A 16,811-nucleotide genomic window follows, 5' to 3' on the forward strand; every position below is an offset into this window, starting at 1 on the left:
TCTTTTATTTATTTTCACAGGTGATTTTTAAATATTTCATTTATTTTCAGTAGATTTTTCATTTTAATACATAATTTGTTTATTTTCATATAAGATCCCCACATGACTCATTTACTTTCACATGTGATTTTTAAAAATAATCCCTTTATTTCCCTACGCGGACACAGAACAGGATACGCCTGGATGCATGTCAGGCACACAGAACTCAGGGTTTATTTTCCTTTTTTTCTTTTTAACGCTGGCTTTATTTATCATCTATTTTAACACAATGTGTTGTACTTGTGAGTTCACATGTACAATCTCAGAGCAAAACATTCAGAACTGCCCTTTCATATGACTTCCATATGTGATCACATTATTCACGTAATAGGAAAAAAGAGTATGTTACACTGCATGTGTACTGTATGGGATGAAAAAATAAGGAGGTAAAGATTCTCTTTATAATCTCATTTAATCCTCTAAAGGATTCGGCATCGTCTAACAACGTGTCCATGTATGGACCTTTGGCCTGATTGCTGGTCCTGCTGGACCATTTCTGTCCCTAATGAAACATTCTGAGCCTCTCCCTCTCACCGACAGCTGCTATATTTAAGCTCAGATTTTCCACCTTGATTTCCACAATCAGCACAGTCTTTCAGGGAGCAGTGTTAGTGTGGGAGGAAAATGGTAAAATGAGTTTTGTGAATTATCAGTATATTTGATATAGATTTTCTGCCCATGGAAAGTCAATGGCAATTTCTTTTTGAATGTTTTAGTATTATCACTATGTTTCAGGCCAGCAGGAAGACCAAGAAGAAGGAAGGAGGCGCAAAACGTGCTCAAAGGGCCTCGTCCAACGTGTTCTCCATGTTCGAGCAGACTCAGATCCAGGAATTTAAAGAGGTATGAATTCATCAGGAATACAGAAAACACTCAGTGATTCCCCACACCTATATTTTCATGTTTGAGACTAAACCATCATTTGTAAGGGTTTTTGTAATGGAGGTTTAGTGTGATTTGATATTGGCTATTAGCTAATTTGGTATCAATGCAACTGCAGCTAGCTATAAACTGAATTCTGACAGTACAAGAAATCATTTTTTATTCAAATCTAATCTCTCTTATGACGATCATCTAAAAGCCACCAACAGGACAGCATAAGATGTTACGAAACTCATGGCACATCTACACATGCAATATTGGCAACAACAAACTGGTTATGTTTCTGCTTCTATTAAACTGCTTTATATCTTCACAACACAATCCCCAATTCTAATGACTGATAATGTAAGCAGAAAGCAGTCATTTTCTTTAAACATGGGTCTATCATTAGAGGATCTTGTTCACTTTAATATTTGCAGTGATGGTTGGCATGGTTAAAAAGCAAATGTGTTTATGTGTGTGTTGCATAAATAAAAACAAAAGGTCAAAACTAATCTGGGCTGAATTTCCTGAAAGCATCCTGCATCCTGATCCTGACCAGGCTTAAATCAGTTTGATTCAGAGTCTCAGGATTGGATTAAGTTGGAGAATTGAATTACTCTGTCTGATGATCATTTCTCTAACCCTGATGCAGGCATTCACACTTATCGATCAAAACAGAGACGGGTTCATTGACAAGGAGGATCTTAAAGACACGTATGCATCTCTTGGTCAGAATGGGTTTATTTTATTAATGAACTAATCATTGCTTAAATACTTTACAAGCATTACATTGATTTTTATATTTAATTTAGATGTGCTTTTCAATCCACAGGAAAACTGAATGTCAAAGACAATGAACTGGAAGACATGCTTAAGGAAGCCAGTGGTCCAATCAATTTCACTATGTTTCTTAATCTGTTTGGAGAAAAACTGCATGGTGAGTAACAACTAATGTGACAGAAATTTAGTAAAAGATACAACAGTGTATTTATTTTACATTCATATGTGAATATAAAATACAACTTACATGCCAGGCTTGTACCAATCTAGTTATTTAATTAATTAAATAATTATTTTTTTTACTATCTAATTAATTTTTACTATCACAAAGTAATGTAGATGAGTCAGGATAAGGATCATTAAATGAACAGTTTGGTGGAAATCATTTCCTCTTATCTGTGTAATTGATAGCAAGGTATTTTTGGTAGGTCCATATATTCACATTAAGCTATAATACTAACGCATAGTGTAGTGTCTCTGTCCTGAGACCACAAATAAGAGGTTTTGTCATAGGAAAATTCAAGGAAAATTTTAGTCTTAGTCTAGGTGTATGAAATATTTTTTGCCAACACATGAGACCCTAACATTATTGTCATGGCCATGTACTTTGTAACACTATAAATTTCAGATGACTAGTATCCAAAATACTTCATCTTCTTATGTACAAAATAATATAGTACAAATACTATATTATCCTACAAAACAACTGCATGTTTTGTTTTGAATGTATTTTTTTTACTAAATGTTCATGCCAAAGTATTTATTTTTTTTATTTAATTCAACAGAAATTTCAACAGAAATTTTCAGAAAATCTGAACTTCTGGTCTCAGTCTTGACATGGCCATGTCTTGTCATGGTCTTGGCTTGACTTGGATTCCATTGTGTTTGGTCTTGGTTGCAATCTTAAACCCAACATTACCAATGCAACTTTTAAGTTACAGACTCATAGACACCAACCAGGCATAACATTATGACCAGTTGCCTAACATTGTGTTGGTCCCCCTTTTTGCTGCCAAAACAGCCCTGACCTGTCATGCATTATGTATTCTGACACCATTCTATCAGAACTTCTTCAGCACCACCCATGACCCTATCGCTGGTTCAAAACTCTTCCTTCCTTGAACCACTTTTGATAGATACTGACCACTTCAGACCAGAAACACCCCACAAGAGCTGCAGTTTTGGAGATGCTCTGATCCAGTCGTCTAGCCATCACAATTTGGCCCTTGTCAAACCCGCTCAAAACCTTACACTTGCCCATTTTTCCTGCAAAATGTTCACTTGCTGCCTAATATATCCCACCCACTAACAGGTGCCATGATGAGGAGATAATCGGTCTTATTCACTTCACCTGTCACTGCTCATAATGTTATAATGTTATGCCTGATCAGTGTATACTCAAATAACAAGTAATACACTAATATAGCTTCTGTAAATATCCTTAAATAATTAAAATTAAACACCATTATCATCTGAATCACTTTGGCTACAATTCTGCTTTGAGACCTTAGGAGGCAGGACTTTGGCCAAAAACCAAAAAGCCTGAGCTGTTGTTACATGTGCATTTCTTTTTTTGTTTTATTTTATATTAAGGGACACCAAAATCATTTTTAAATAATTTGTCTCTGAATGTAGGCACTGACCCTGAAGACACCATTCTCAATGCTTTTAAGATGTTTGATCCTGAAGCAAAGGGATACATAAACACAGCTGAGTAAGTTAACATTACAGAATTGCTATTATTAGTGGAACATTTATCAACACATACTGACCAATCAGAATCAAGTATTCAACAAAGACTCTGGCATATAAATAATAAATCTAGATCAAAATGAATTTAAATATATTTCAGTGTTATCCTACATTTCCAGATTACAGCACATTCTCATGACACAAGCAGATAAGTTCAGTGCAGAGGAGGTAAGACATCATGATTATCTGTAATATTTGTAACATACTTATGACTTTGGGTCATTTCTATACACACGCCTTATGTTGTGGTTTAATAAAAGGTGCGTCAGATGTTCCAGTCCTCCAACATCGACTCGGCAGGAAACCTGGATTACAAATCCCTCTGTTACATCATTACACACGGAGAGCAGCAGGAAGAGTGAGGAAACGACAGCCACATGTTTTTCCTGCTGCTGTTTACTCTGTGTAACATCTGCTAATGAAAGTCAGCTGTGTGTTTTTCTGTTCTAAAATAAACGCATTTGATTATATTGAACATTGTTTATATCTTTAAAAGATCCATTTTTAAAAAGTACATATAATTATATTACCACCCGAATTTTTTTAAATATTAAACATTGATTTCATAATTATTCACCACCTTGAACTTTTCCACCTTTTGTATTGTTGCAACATGGAACTGAAATGGACTTGGGATTTAGAGAGGGAGAGAGAGAGAGAGAGAGAGAGAGAGAGAGAGAGAGAAAGAAAGAAAGAAAGAAAGAGAGAGAGAGAGAGAGAGAGAGAGAGAGAGAGAGAGAGAGAGAGAGAGAGAGAGAGAGAGAGAGAAAGAAAGAAAGAAAGAAAGAAAGAAAGAAAGAAAGAAAGAAAGAAAGAAAGAAATTGTTAAAAAAGAGTTGTTAAAATTCCATGACAATAATTAACTGCAACTTATTTGATAATTGCTAGCTAAAAATGGTGTGAAACCTTCTAAATTGGGTAGTAAATAGAGACAGATAGATAGATAGATAGATAGATAGATAGATAGATAGATAGATAGATAGATAGATAGATAGATAGATAGATAGATAGATAGATAGATAGATAGATAGATAGATAGATAGATACAGACAGACAGATAAATTAAACTTGGCTTTAAGCACAAATCATAAGCCTATCTCTCATCACCCAGAGAACACCATCACCACAGGGAAGCATGGCATAGCATGAGCACTATCTAAGGCCTCTTTTACTCTTGCCATTTTTAAGTTACCTATGATTATGACTATAATAATAATAATAATAATAATAATAAATAAATAAACAAACAAAAATATTATGACTTTTCTAAATATATTTGTAATATATATTATTTATCTATCCTTTTTGTGTGCTTTATTTAAGTGCAAATAGCATTCCATATGGTCTGGTATTTACATCAAGACAATTAAAAAATGTAATTATTATTATTCCACAAAAAGAGCCAGGAAACACCTTCACTTTAACTACTATTAAAAAAATAGTTCTTTGACTTGGAAACATTTCAACCTTTCCTCAGTAAGCAATATGCTGAATACATATATACATACAAGTTGCATGGAAATGTATTATATATATATATATATATTATACATACAGTACTATATAATTCTCCATTCTGATGTATGCTGTAAACATTAATTGAAGCTTTTTAGCTGAACCTGCAGGATTTAATGCACTGTGCTGATGCCACATACTTGGCTGACTGTATGAGCAGGTGTTCCTGTTAAAGTAGCCAGTAAGAGGCTGAAAATTCACAGGTAACATGTAAACTCGAAGTATTTTAATAAATAAATGTTCATAGTGCAAATTTCAAGATTCTCCCAGAAACAACATTCAGGATATAATCAGCAGACTGGAGCAGCAGCTTGTTTCAGCACGCAGAAGGCAAACGATAGTGCAGGAAGCTGGAGATGTTCTCCAGGAGGAAGTTCAGCTCCCCGAAGAGTTGGAAGAGTCCTTTCATCCACCATCTTCAGCACATCACCATTCAACTTCACAAACCTGCAGATAACAATAGTTTAATCCAATTGCTAAAAAAAAAAAAGGCAAATTCAAACCTTGCAAATTGTGAAAGTACTTTTATCCTGATCTGTAAAACATTCATGCACAATAGAAACACACAGTTGTATTGGATGACTTTGTATGTTGTACCATAGGGCTCAACCACATTCCAGCATGACAATGGAGTGGAACTCAAGTGTCCTGCACACAGCCCTGGCCTCAACCCCCTAAAAACCATGGGTATAAACTGATACATCGTCTGAACCTTAGACTTCCTCAACCTAAAAAATCAGTGCATGACCTCACTAATGCTCCTGTGGAAAATCCCAACAGCATATAAAAAGCCTACATGGATGTGATGGTTAGATGTCCACAAACATTTGGCCCTATAATGTAGAAGTAGTACTAGTAAAAGTAGTTAGTAATAGAAGGAAATCTATGATTCAGGTGTTAGAAGTAAAAAATAAAATCCAAAAGAGATGAATAAAGTCCTACATTTTCACTTTCTAACATCTGGTTCTGAATAAAAAATAGTAATAAACTAATAAAAGCCAAATAAATAACACTAAAAAATCAGGACGATAAAAATAATAAATAAAAAAAATTAAAGAAGAAGATATTTTAGGTCCTATCTGCACAAGCTACACCTCCACTAATCTAGAAACTGACGTCACGTGTATCTTCCCTATAGCAAAGAATTTATGCTTAAGTCAGGGTAACACTTCAATATCTGAGTAATTAAAATCGAAGCTAAAGAGCAAAGCTTACTGTGGATGAAGTCTGCACACGCTCCACTATTACTAATCTAAAGGTTATCCTGGCATGGAAAAGCTATTTGATAGAGTGAAATCTAACCTTCTGAGTGTGATCTAAGATTATTGAGACCTATAAAGATATATCTGCTGTGTACTTGTGTAATAAGGTAAGCTGTCAATCAAGTCTTATGACTCAAGGTTGAAGTAACTACTGTATCTATGGCAAACAAAGGTTCATATTGAGCGGTGTGGATTTTGGATATTTGCTCAAATTTCATACAGACTATTCTTCTTTGTTGCTGGGCCACCCACCAATGCAGTGTTTGTGTACGGGAATTAAACCTAGTTCAGAAAGGAGCATACAAGAACACACATGTATTTTGAAACGCTTTGGGGACATCACCTGGAACGGAGGCCGTCCTCCCCTGGTTCAGCCGCCTGAAGCACAAACACTTCAACAGTGCTGTTGGAGACGATTTCCGGCAGCTTGATCACCATTTGTTTCTTGCTCAGGTTTAAGGCGAATAAAGTGACTGCACCTTTTCTGTAAGATGAACTGAGAAGAAAAATAGCTTCCTAAATGTAATTATTTTCTATATCACAGCAGTGCTGAATTTTTGAAAGTTTGTAATCACTGGCAAATTGCTGAGGTCTAAATGGAATACAATACGTGCAAACATGTTCATCTTCAATTATGTTACTGTTTAGAGAGTTCAAAATCTGTTACCTTGCTTTGTTGGTGCAATGTAGATACACCCGTAAGAGCTGCTTTTGACTTCTTGAACCTGACTGAACCTGCACTGTCAGCACTTCAGGTCCTACAAGTCTCTTATACAGAAGCGACAGCCAATAATCCTGCAGTAAACACACAGTAATTTTCTTAAAGCCCTAATGCAAGCCTCGTACTTTTGGTCTTACGTTTCTTCACCAGATATTTATATGACATTTTTTGCTCTTTAGTACATGATGCAAATATACAGTGACTGCCCAGTTGAGTGCAAGAAGTTTGCATCCCTCATGTTAAATGAAACTTCTATTTTTCCTAATGTTCCAAATGTAACTACAAACAGCATGTACACCAATCAGGCCTAACATTATGACCACCTGCCTAATATTGTGTTGGTCCTCCCTTTGCTGCCAAAACAGCCCTGACCCGTCATGCACTGTGTATTCTGACACCTTTCTATCAGAACCAGCATTAACATCTTCAGCAATTTGAGCAACAGTAGCTCGTCTGTTGGATCGGATCACACGGGCCAGCCTTCACTCCCCACGTGCATCAATGAGCCTTGGCTGTCCATGACCCTGTCGCCGGTTCACCACTGTTCCTTCCTTGGACCACTTTTGATAGATAGTGACCACTGCAGACCGGGAACACCCCAGAAGAGCTGCAGTTTTGGAGATGCTCTGATCCAGTCAGCACATCAAATTTGAGGACAAAATGTTCACTTGCTGCATAACATATCCCAGGTGCCATGATGAGGAGATAATCAGTGTTATTTACTTTACCTGTCAGTGCTCATAATGTTATGTCTGATCAGTGTATTTACACGTGTAATTTTGCAAAATTAGCTTAGAAAAGCATGAATGTCCAAAAACAATCTAGTAATGATTAAGGGGTAAATATCACTGAACTACAGACACACTAACATTAAATAAAATTAGACCCTTAGGAAAAGACTATAAATAATAAATTGCTTCAGTGTAACTTGCATATTAATTTATAGTCCAGAAAATATGACAATGAATGTTTTGACTGAGCAGCATATAACATACCGGAAGTGGATCAAGATTATTATCCACAAGGTGATACGTCCCAGAGCCAATTAAAACCTGCCGCATGACCACATCCAACCCCAGCTTAGCCGCCAGACCCAGTTTATCCAACCACCTTTAAAGAACAAACACAATGATTTATTCAGGCATAACAGATATAAAATATACATATCTATCAAAATAAATATGATTTATTATTTTCTTATTTTTTTATTCTTTTTTTGCCATTTTCTGTCTAACTATAGCATGCACTTTTACCCTGACTGTAAGCTTTAAAATGAAAATCATAATAAAATAAGAACAATAAAATGTCTTGTGCTAGGGACAATAATCTCATATCTGGGGGTATTAATAAACATTTGAATGATATTGTAAGATGATACACATTTTTCATATAATACTCAGAAGTATTATTAAAAAAATTCACTGGTGCCTCTCTATGGATCTTGTAACAGATTTTCCTCACAGATTTATTAAGCCCCACATCAACCACTGAGCATAAATGTATGTACTCACATAAAACCAGCAACAAAAGTGTCAGAGAGACCCACTGCGCCGCCGCCATATGCTGAGCTTGTCTCTCCAAGCCACACTTTCTTTCCAGGAGACAAAGAATTGACAATCTACAGACAGACAAATGTACAATATTTGGCATTTGGTATCAAGTGATACTATGTGATATAAATCTAGTTTTATTCTATCAGGCTAATAGACTGATGAGACCAAATCTAGACGTATGTAATTAATGCAAAGCAGCCTGCAAAAAGTACAAACTACAGTATGTCCTCCAAGTGAAAGTACAACTCATGGCACCTTACATTTATTTGGAACGACTCCACTCTATACTGCTGTGTGCTCACGTGAGCCACCCTCGCCCTTACTGGTTAAACAACATAACACCTTCAACAGCATGAGGAGTCTTTGGCCTGTTCATTGTCCCTGATTGTTTACAGTATCAGATAAAATGAATATGTCATCCCTTTCTTCCAGACAGTGTGGACAATGTTGTTCTCTTGCCTTCAGAACATTTCTTTTTAGTAATTAACCCTATAAAGTCCTTGTTCAGGCAAAGACAGACTTTACATTTCCAATAGTAGACATGTGAGAAGTGTATAATGTGGGTTGTGCAGAGGTCTCAGAAACTCATACAGCAAATATGATTCAATTAACAGGATTCCCAGTGGAGATAATTAGGGTTCCCAGTGGAGACATTAGGACAGCAAGCTAGTAATTCAACAGAAAGCTTCTAAACATCATATAGGATAAAGCATAAGTTACAGACAGAGTTAAATATACAGTAGTTATGTCTACAACTATATTTAAGAAACTCATTGCAATCATTATTGTGGTGTGGTTGCTCAGTAACTATATTCCCAGCCAAAATAATGTTTTCCTCACTGTTCTGTAATAACTAACTGCATTAGAATCACGCTGTCGGACACATGAACAGGATAAAATCAGCAGTGTTACCTTGAGGACCTCGTCCGTTTTAACCGCCAGCATATCAAGCACTTTGGGATCAAGGAAATCTTCCAAAGATGCATCTCTACCATTGACATAATAGCTAACAGGAAATATAAAAAGACATGCGAGATAAATTAAAATGAGGCTGAAATTATAGATCAGATCTGTACGAATCTGCATTTCTAAGCAGGACGGTCACATGAATAATTGTACAGAGCAACCACAGGCTTGGTGTTTGCTCAGTCAGCAGCCGAGGGTGTTTTTATAGTTTGGATTCAAACCAAATGTCCCAAATGACCTTGTGAAGACTTTTAGCTGGTTAGCTGAGGAAAACTGCCTTGTTTTAACAAAATAATTTCAGCTTTTATTTAAAAAATGTTTTGCTTAATGCTAAAGGTTAGATTTAGGTCTAGCAAAGTATTGATTATCTGCATTAATATTTATGTCAGCGGAAGGTTCTTGCAGAGATTGTGTGTGTGTGTGTGAGAGAGACATACTGGTGCCAGGTACATGCATCAATGGCTTTAGCTCCACTTTCCAAAAACCTACACAAACACACAAAAAGGATTTAGCTCATGACTTGAAACCCAAGAAGGGATGTGCAACATATTGCAGCATTCATGCACATACTTTAGTTAATTGTATGTTATCAAAATTCCTCTAAAGATTTGAAAAAGAATAAAGAGCAGGTGAACTTCCTCATCACACTAAATGTAAGTGTAGCATAATATTCTATTCATCATTCTTAACTGACAGCCTGTGTCATCTGCGACACCACTCAAGCTAGGTTAGGTTTAGCTTCCATTCACTAGGTCCGCTTTTGTTAGCTTTAATCATTATTTCAATTTTTATTTATTAGTTTAGTTTAGCTGCGGCTTGCCAGGTTTTCTTTTGCTCACTCAGTTATCTTTTGCTCGCAAGCTTTAGTCCCGCCCACTTGCCACAAAAACGTTATTCAGAATCAAGTACACTGTTTTACAGTTTGCACTTTCATCTGTTTTTTGTTATAAAAGATTTACATGCACGCTTTTGTTCTATTCTAGGAAATTACAGCAATTAATAACAAAGTGTGTAAGTAAACTTTTCTAGTGTCTTCCTCATACGTAAAACAGAGAAGTGTCAGGGCCTTGTGCATTGTGGTTACAGCAAAACCCTGTATATATTCACACTCTAGTTGCTACACTGAGAGGCTTGACCACACTGTTAAACGCGTCTGCTGTGACGGTTGCAGGAAAGCGAACAGCATTTTAATCACCAATAAAATGGCAAATCCCTCTCATCCTTTTTTCTATTATAGTCATATATTTTCAGTGCATCCCTAATACAGTAGTCTGTTAAAACTACACTTGCCTAATTTTAGACAAGTCAAACATTCTGATAGCTTGTATTTTACATTATTACATTCTTCCATTTATCGTGACAGAAAGTGAGAGTGAGGCATCTGTGTTGAGATGAGAGAATCAATCAAGATGCTGGGAAAGGGGTTGAGCTTCCTGCAGGTGGTTCTTAAAGTCAGTGTGATCAAAACAGCTGCACAACTGTCCATCATGTCAACTGACTCATCTGCTGTTTTTCCTAGGGTCGAAAATAAGACTCATGGAGTATTTTTCAGTGAAACAGACTCCTACACAAAATGCATTATTTGTCAGGTCTATGGGTGCTGTTTTTATCTAGAAGGTTTGCTTTATTCTATGTGTTTTAATATAAAGGCTCCTCTAGCTCTGAGGGAGGTGTTGGTGTTGGTGTCTAACCCAGTCAGGAGGTCTTTGCGGTGGTCTCGTGGCTGACCGATATCAGGTCCGTACACATGCGAGGAACTGTACAGTTCTGATTTCTGCAGGATTTTACGCAGATGGAGGAAATCCTCTCCCAGCTGGGAGCCATTCACCCTGATCCCTGCCTTCTTCTCATAACTGTTGGGCTCTGGAAGCAAAAGTTTGAATGCTTTACTAGGAATAAAGTGAAAAGGATTTATTATGCTAAACTACATGACAGAACCGTTGAATTTTGTTGGTCAGAAGTCATTGATTCATTTCCCATAACAGCAATGCTTACAGTAGTGCTGCAGCAAATCACAGATTTATATTAATGCGCTCATTTTAACATGTTATTGTTTTCTATAGTAACAGCTCGTTCATGGGAACATTCATGGGTTAAAAAATGTGCTGAAATTCATCACTGACATTTTAATGGTAAAGCTTAAACACTGGAAAGTCTTTAGGATGGAGGAGATCAATTTTGTGGTTTCTTTCTGACATGTCAAGCTTTTTTCTTTTTTGTTCACCTTCAAGCTGTTTTAAGGGATAATATGAAACCAGCTTGTCTCAGAAAAGATCAACAAGAGGAATGAAAAAAATGCTGTAGAATGCTGTTATGTGAAAATAATCAACTTTGGGGTGGTGACATTAACTCTGCCTCATCACACCACCCAGTTATCTTTCATTCTTAACATAACACTGCGAACAACTGTCTAAACTGTAACAACACTTCCTATTAAGATAGTAATGTTCCTGATACAAAGGTCAGAGCAAAAACAAACACAGAGGGTCGCACCATTTCCCAGCTCCCAGGACATCCTGTACTGCTGCCGCTCGCAGTAGTTTATCAGCAGCTCGGCGTTCTGACTGTTCCACACGTTGTCAGGAGTTCGTAAAAGTGCATTTAAGCCAAAGATCAACTCCAATCCCGAGCAGTTCACAAAAGAGTAAAGCAGATCCACTGCGTATTCTACACAAACATAAAGATCATTAAACAAAATATTGTTCTTATTATTTCAATTTCAACTTTTGTTTTCAATTTCAAGAGAAGCAGGTTGGGTTTTCATTTCACTGCAACATTAGGCCACACCCCCTACCTGAGTGGGTCTAAGCTGTGGATAAGATCACTTTCACTTTTGAAAGATCACTTTGTGGATCTCTTTGTCCATGTTTATTCACTGTAAGTTAGGTTAAACCTAATCTGAGGTCATTTTTAACCCAAGTATTGGTTCACAATGATGGCAGTGCTGTGATGGCACTATAGCTGTCATCGCTATAGTGTGTGACACACAAGCAGCTTAGTACAAAGGAAGCTTCAGGAAGTACCTTTTCTTTAAAACAAGTGTGAAATCAACCTTACTCGACCAGTGTACATTCTGAGATCATGAGTGACAAACAAAGGATTAGGAAGAAACTTGACTCTTGTGCTAGATGATCGTTTGCGGAAATGTTACAGAGAAAAACAAGATCGATTGAACAAGCTAGAAATGAAATCTCTGTCTCAGTGGGTGCAGTGGAAAATTCTAGGAAATAAATTTTGATGCAACAATGTGTCCTTTCAGGTTTGCATCCGAAATCTTCATCAACCTGAACTGGGTCAAGTCAACCCACCTACAAACCCAACAAGCTAAACACAGAAACCAAACAGCTGTACAAATCTGACCTGATTGTAAAAAACAATGACTGTAACTTTAAAGTTCAAATAATAATAGTGACAGCATACAGAGAGTGTCGCTCTTTAACCTGCATGCTTACCAGAAAATGTTATTTGCTCGTATTTTCCCCGCACATCCTCCTGCCATAAGAGTAACACCTGTACGGCCCAGTCTCGCTTCAACTCTTCCTCCAGCAGTGGTGGCAGCTCAAATTTATCACACGCAGGTCCTACAAGAATAATCCCAAAGAGAAACTGTGATAAGTGCAAAATAGGATTTTTTTTTGCATTAATACAACTGAGCAGTTAAGGGGTTAAGGGCTTTGCTCAAGAGTCCAGCAATGACAGCTTGCCAATGCTGGGAACTTACTTAGTTGCCACTACACTGAACAAAAGTGATATATGCTAGCTTACTGAAAGGTAGAGAAAGGTATGGAGTTCTATCAAAATCATCATAATCCTTAAATTTTACTTGCATGTGCAAACAGCAAATCAAATGAAAAATGTAGAAATCTTAAAAGAATGAATCCATTTCTTAAGCCACATCTTTGGAACTTTATTCACATTTTGAAACATTTAAACTTTGTGTAGACATTATAATGTAGTAAAAAAAAAAGTATTCCACTTTTACTCAGTCTTCATTTGCTTCTGTAAAATCCACCTTCTGCTTTCTTACTGATCCCAATTAGAGTCATGTGAAAGAAATCACTTGACCATCAAGCTGCTCTTAAACCATAAAGTATAATAAATATGACAAGTACCTAAATGAGGAAGAGAATCGCCACTGTAGCGTTTCTTTATATAATATTCACTCTGGGGCTTAAACTTCATAAAATCTTGTTTAGTCCCTCCAAAGCGCAGAAATGCAGGCGTCAAAGCTTTGGCCAGGGTCCTTAGTTTTGGAGACCTGAAGAGACATCATGTGAGCATGTTGTTTATAGGTTACAAATAAATCATAAAATGAGGAATGTGACTTTACATAACCTCATATCAACAATACCGTTTGGGTTAAGGTGTCATCCAAGTAATATTAACTTTCCTATTTCATAAAATATAAATGTACATTAGCTTTTAAAAAATTGCAATCAATCAATCAATAAATAAATAAATAAAATTTAAACAAGAATTGTTTTTTTTGGGGGGGGGGGACTTTTTTTTTTTTTACCTGGGCCATCACTCACCACACCTTAACCCAACTGAGCAGTATTTAACCTCCCCAAGAGGAGACTGAAAAGAAAAAGCCCCTAAAAGATGAAGTGCCTTCCTGGAAAAGCATCTTAAAGAAGACTGCAACAATTTGGTGACGTCAGTGGGTTGATGTAACCACATACTGCTATTTACTTCAATACTACCTATGAGGCAGTGGTAGCTCAAGTGGTCAAGGCCTTGTTCCACTGTTGGGCAATTAAGCAAGGTCCTTAACCTCTTTCTGCTCCACTGCATCATAGCTGCCCCTGAGCTCTGACCCCAACTCCCTCAGCTGAGATATGTGAAGAAAACTACTTTTATTCACCTAGAAAAGGGGCCATGTTCCAGGCTGTTTAACACATGCAAAAATCAGAAAATGAAATCTGAAAATCTGATCTATCCATACTCACTTTTTTAAATCTCAAACCCAAATGTCTTGTTGTCACTCACCACACCTTAACCCAACTGAGCAGTATTTAACCTCCCCAAGAGGAGACTGAAAAGAAAAAGCCCCTAAAAGATGAAGTGCCTTCCTGGAAAAGCATCTTAAAGAAGACTGCAACAATTTGGTGACGTCAGTGGGTTGATGTAACCACATACTGCTATTTACTTCAATACTACCTATGAGGCAGTGGTAGCTCAAGTGGTTAAGGCCTTGTTCCACTGTTGGGCAATTAAGCAAGGTCCTTAACCTCTTTCTGCTCCACTGCATCATAGCTGCCCCTGAGCTCTGACCCCAACTCCCTCAGCTGAGATATGTGAAGAAAACTACTTTTATTCACCTAGAAAAGGGGCCATGTTCCAGGCTGTTTAACACATGCAAAAATCAGAAAATGAAATCTGAAAATCTGATCTATCCATACTCACTTTTTTAAATCTCAAACCCAAATGTCTTGTTGTCACTCACCACACCTTAACCCAACTGAGCAGTATTTAACCTCCCCAAGAGGAGACTGAAAAGAAAAAGCCCCTAAAAGATGAAGTGCCTTCCTGGAAAAGCATCTTAAAGAAGACTGCAACAATTTGGTGACGTCAGTGGGTTGATGTAACCACATACTGCTATTTACTTCAATACTACCTATGAGGCAGTGGTAGCTCAAGTGGTTAAGGCCTTGTTCCACTGTTGGGCAATTAAGCAAGGTCCTTAACCTCTTTCTGCTCCACTGCATCATAGCTGCCCCTGAGCTCTGACCCCAACTCCCTCAGCTGAGATATGTGAAGAAAACTACTTTTATTCACCTAGAAAAGGGGCCATGTTCCAGGCTGTTTAACACATGCAAAAATCAGAAAATGAAATCTGAAAATCTGATCTATCCATACTCACTTTTTTAAATCTCAAACCCAAATGTCTTGTTGTATAGCAAAAAAAGAACAGAACTGACCTTGAGACTTTCTAATACTTTTGAAGGGCACAGTATTTGTAAGTGTTATCATTCAAAGTAGAAAATTTGTAACCTTGAAGAAAGTAATCTTCACTCAGTGACAGACAGAGAGTGAGAGAGGCAGAGAGGGGTTTACACTGGACAGACAGATGTGTCAGAAAAACGGCACAGCTGGAACTTGTTCATCATTTACAATCGCATGACTCTGGCTCATGCGCTTTAATTAACACTCACCCGAGAAGGTACATGAATTTCTCCTCTGCCATCAGACTTGCATCTATAGTCACAGACAGAAACCTTTCATCAACTCTTCTGGCCACATGAGAAAGATCCATGTCCACATTTAGAGAGTTTAAAACCACCGCGGACACGAGAAATGATTTAAAAAGTACAGAAAAGGTAACGAAATGCGCAAAAACGCGAAATCGGTTTCCAGATCTCGGATTTCCCATCATCATTGTCTAAAATAACCTACATAATCATGTTGATCACAGCCATGTTACTTTACATACACTGAACACACTCGTAACCAGCTTCATGAAACTATTTTAAAGCTTTCCCCGAACGCAGGATTTCCTGCTCCGACCAGCCGGCTAGAATAAACAAACAATGGCGTGATTGTAAAACGTGGGTGTGGCTTAATGATATTCAGGTAACAGCTGATTGGACAGAAGCTTCTTGAAAGCCACGCCCTTGAAGTGTGTTCCGGAGAGCATAGTAAACGTTCCTCCTTTGAAGCTCTTTCTGCGCCATTCACTTTTTCTTCATTAACTGCAGTCCTAATAATGTTCTCTGATGAAGCTGTAACTGTTTTTTAAAAACAAATAATTGAAAGATGTTATATGTCTTAATATCAACTGATCTTTATGTCTTGGTCTCAACACTGACCCAGCTTCACATGTCTTGGTCTTGACACTGACCCAGGGCTTCATGTATGTCTCGGTCTTGACACTGACCTGGGCTTCATGTATGTCTCGGTCTTGACACTGACCTGGGCTTCATGTATGTCTCGGTCTCGACACTGACCCAGGGCTTCATGTATGTCTCGGTCTCGACACTGACCCAGGGCTTCATGTATGTCTCGGTCTCGACACTGACCCAGGGCTTCATGTATGTCTCGGTCTCGACACTGACCTGGGCTTCATGTATGTCTCGGTCTTGACACTGACCTGGGCTTCATGTATGTCTCGGTCTTGACACTGACCCTGGGCTTCATGTATGTCTCGGTCTTGACACTGACCCTGGGCTTCATGTATGTCTCGGTCTTGACACTGACCCTGGGCTTCATGTATGTCTTGGTCTTGACACTGACCCTGGGCTTCATGTATGTCTTGGTCTTGACACTGACACAGCTTCACGTATGTGTCGGTCTCGACACTGACCCAGCTTCACATATGTCTTGGTCTCGATACTGACCCAGGGCTTCACATATGTCTTG

The 16,811-nt window shown here is 37.7% G+C and overlaps 2 protein-coding genes across 3 annotated transcripts; one reads left to right on the forward strand and one right to left on the reverse strand.

The window, feature by feature from the left end:
- The first annotated feature begins 531 nt into the window (after nucleotides 1-531).
- On the forward strand, nucleotides 532-3,910 carry LOC131369363 (myosin light chain 5-like). Its single transcript, XM_058415979.1, has 7 exons — nucleotides 532-666; nucleotides 775-882; nucleotides 1,556-1,631; nucleotides 1,736-1,840; nucleotides 3,319-3,397; nucleotides 3,555-3,603; nucleotides 3,696-3,910. The coding sequence occupies exons 1-7, from the start codon at nucleotides 664-666 to the stop codon at nucleotides 3,795-3,797; spliced, it is 522 nt and encodes a 173-aa protein (XP_058271962.1). The 5' UTR covers nucleotides 532-663; the 3' UTR covers nucleotides 3,798-3,910.
- On the reverse strand, nucleotides 3,600-15,984 carry hpse (heparanase). Of its 2 annotated transcripts, XM_058415977.1 has the most exons (12): nucleotides 15,608-15,984; nucleotides 13,565-13,710; nucleotides 12,905-13,033; nucleotides 11,946-12,119; nucleotides 11,144-11,315; nucleotides 9,890-9,937; nucleotides 9,399-9,492; nucleotides 8,445-8,551; nucleotides 7,929-8,043; nucleotides 6,880-7,007; nucleotides 6,556-6,708; nucleotides 3,613-5,397 (listed from the first exon to the last, which is right to left on the reverse strand). In XM_058415977.1, exons 1-12 carry the CDS (start codon nucleotides 15,829-15,831, stop codon nucleotides 5,241-5,243), a joined length of 1,647 nt encoding a protein of 548 aa, XP_058271960.1. In that variant the 5' UTR covers nucleotides 15,832-15,984; the 3' UTR covers nucleotides 3,613-5,240. The 2 variants fall into 2 exon arrangements, with proteins under 2 accessions (XP_058271961.1, XP_058271960.1); XM_058415978.1 differs by lacking the exon at nucleotides 11,946-12,119 and having other exon boundaries at nucleotides 3,600-5,397.
- Nucleotides 15,985-16,811: the final 827 nt, after the last annotated feature.

Source organism: Hemibagrus wyckioides, linkage group LG18 (genome assembly GCF_019097595.1).
Source record: "Hemibagrus wyckioides isolate EC202008001 linkage group LG18, SWU_Hwy_1.0, whole genome shotgun sequence".
Lineage (NCBI taxonomy): Eukaryota > Metazoa > Chordata > Actinopteri > Siluriformes > Bagridae > Hemibagrus > Hemibagrus wyckioides.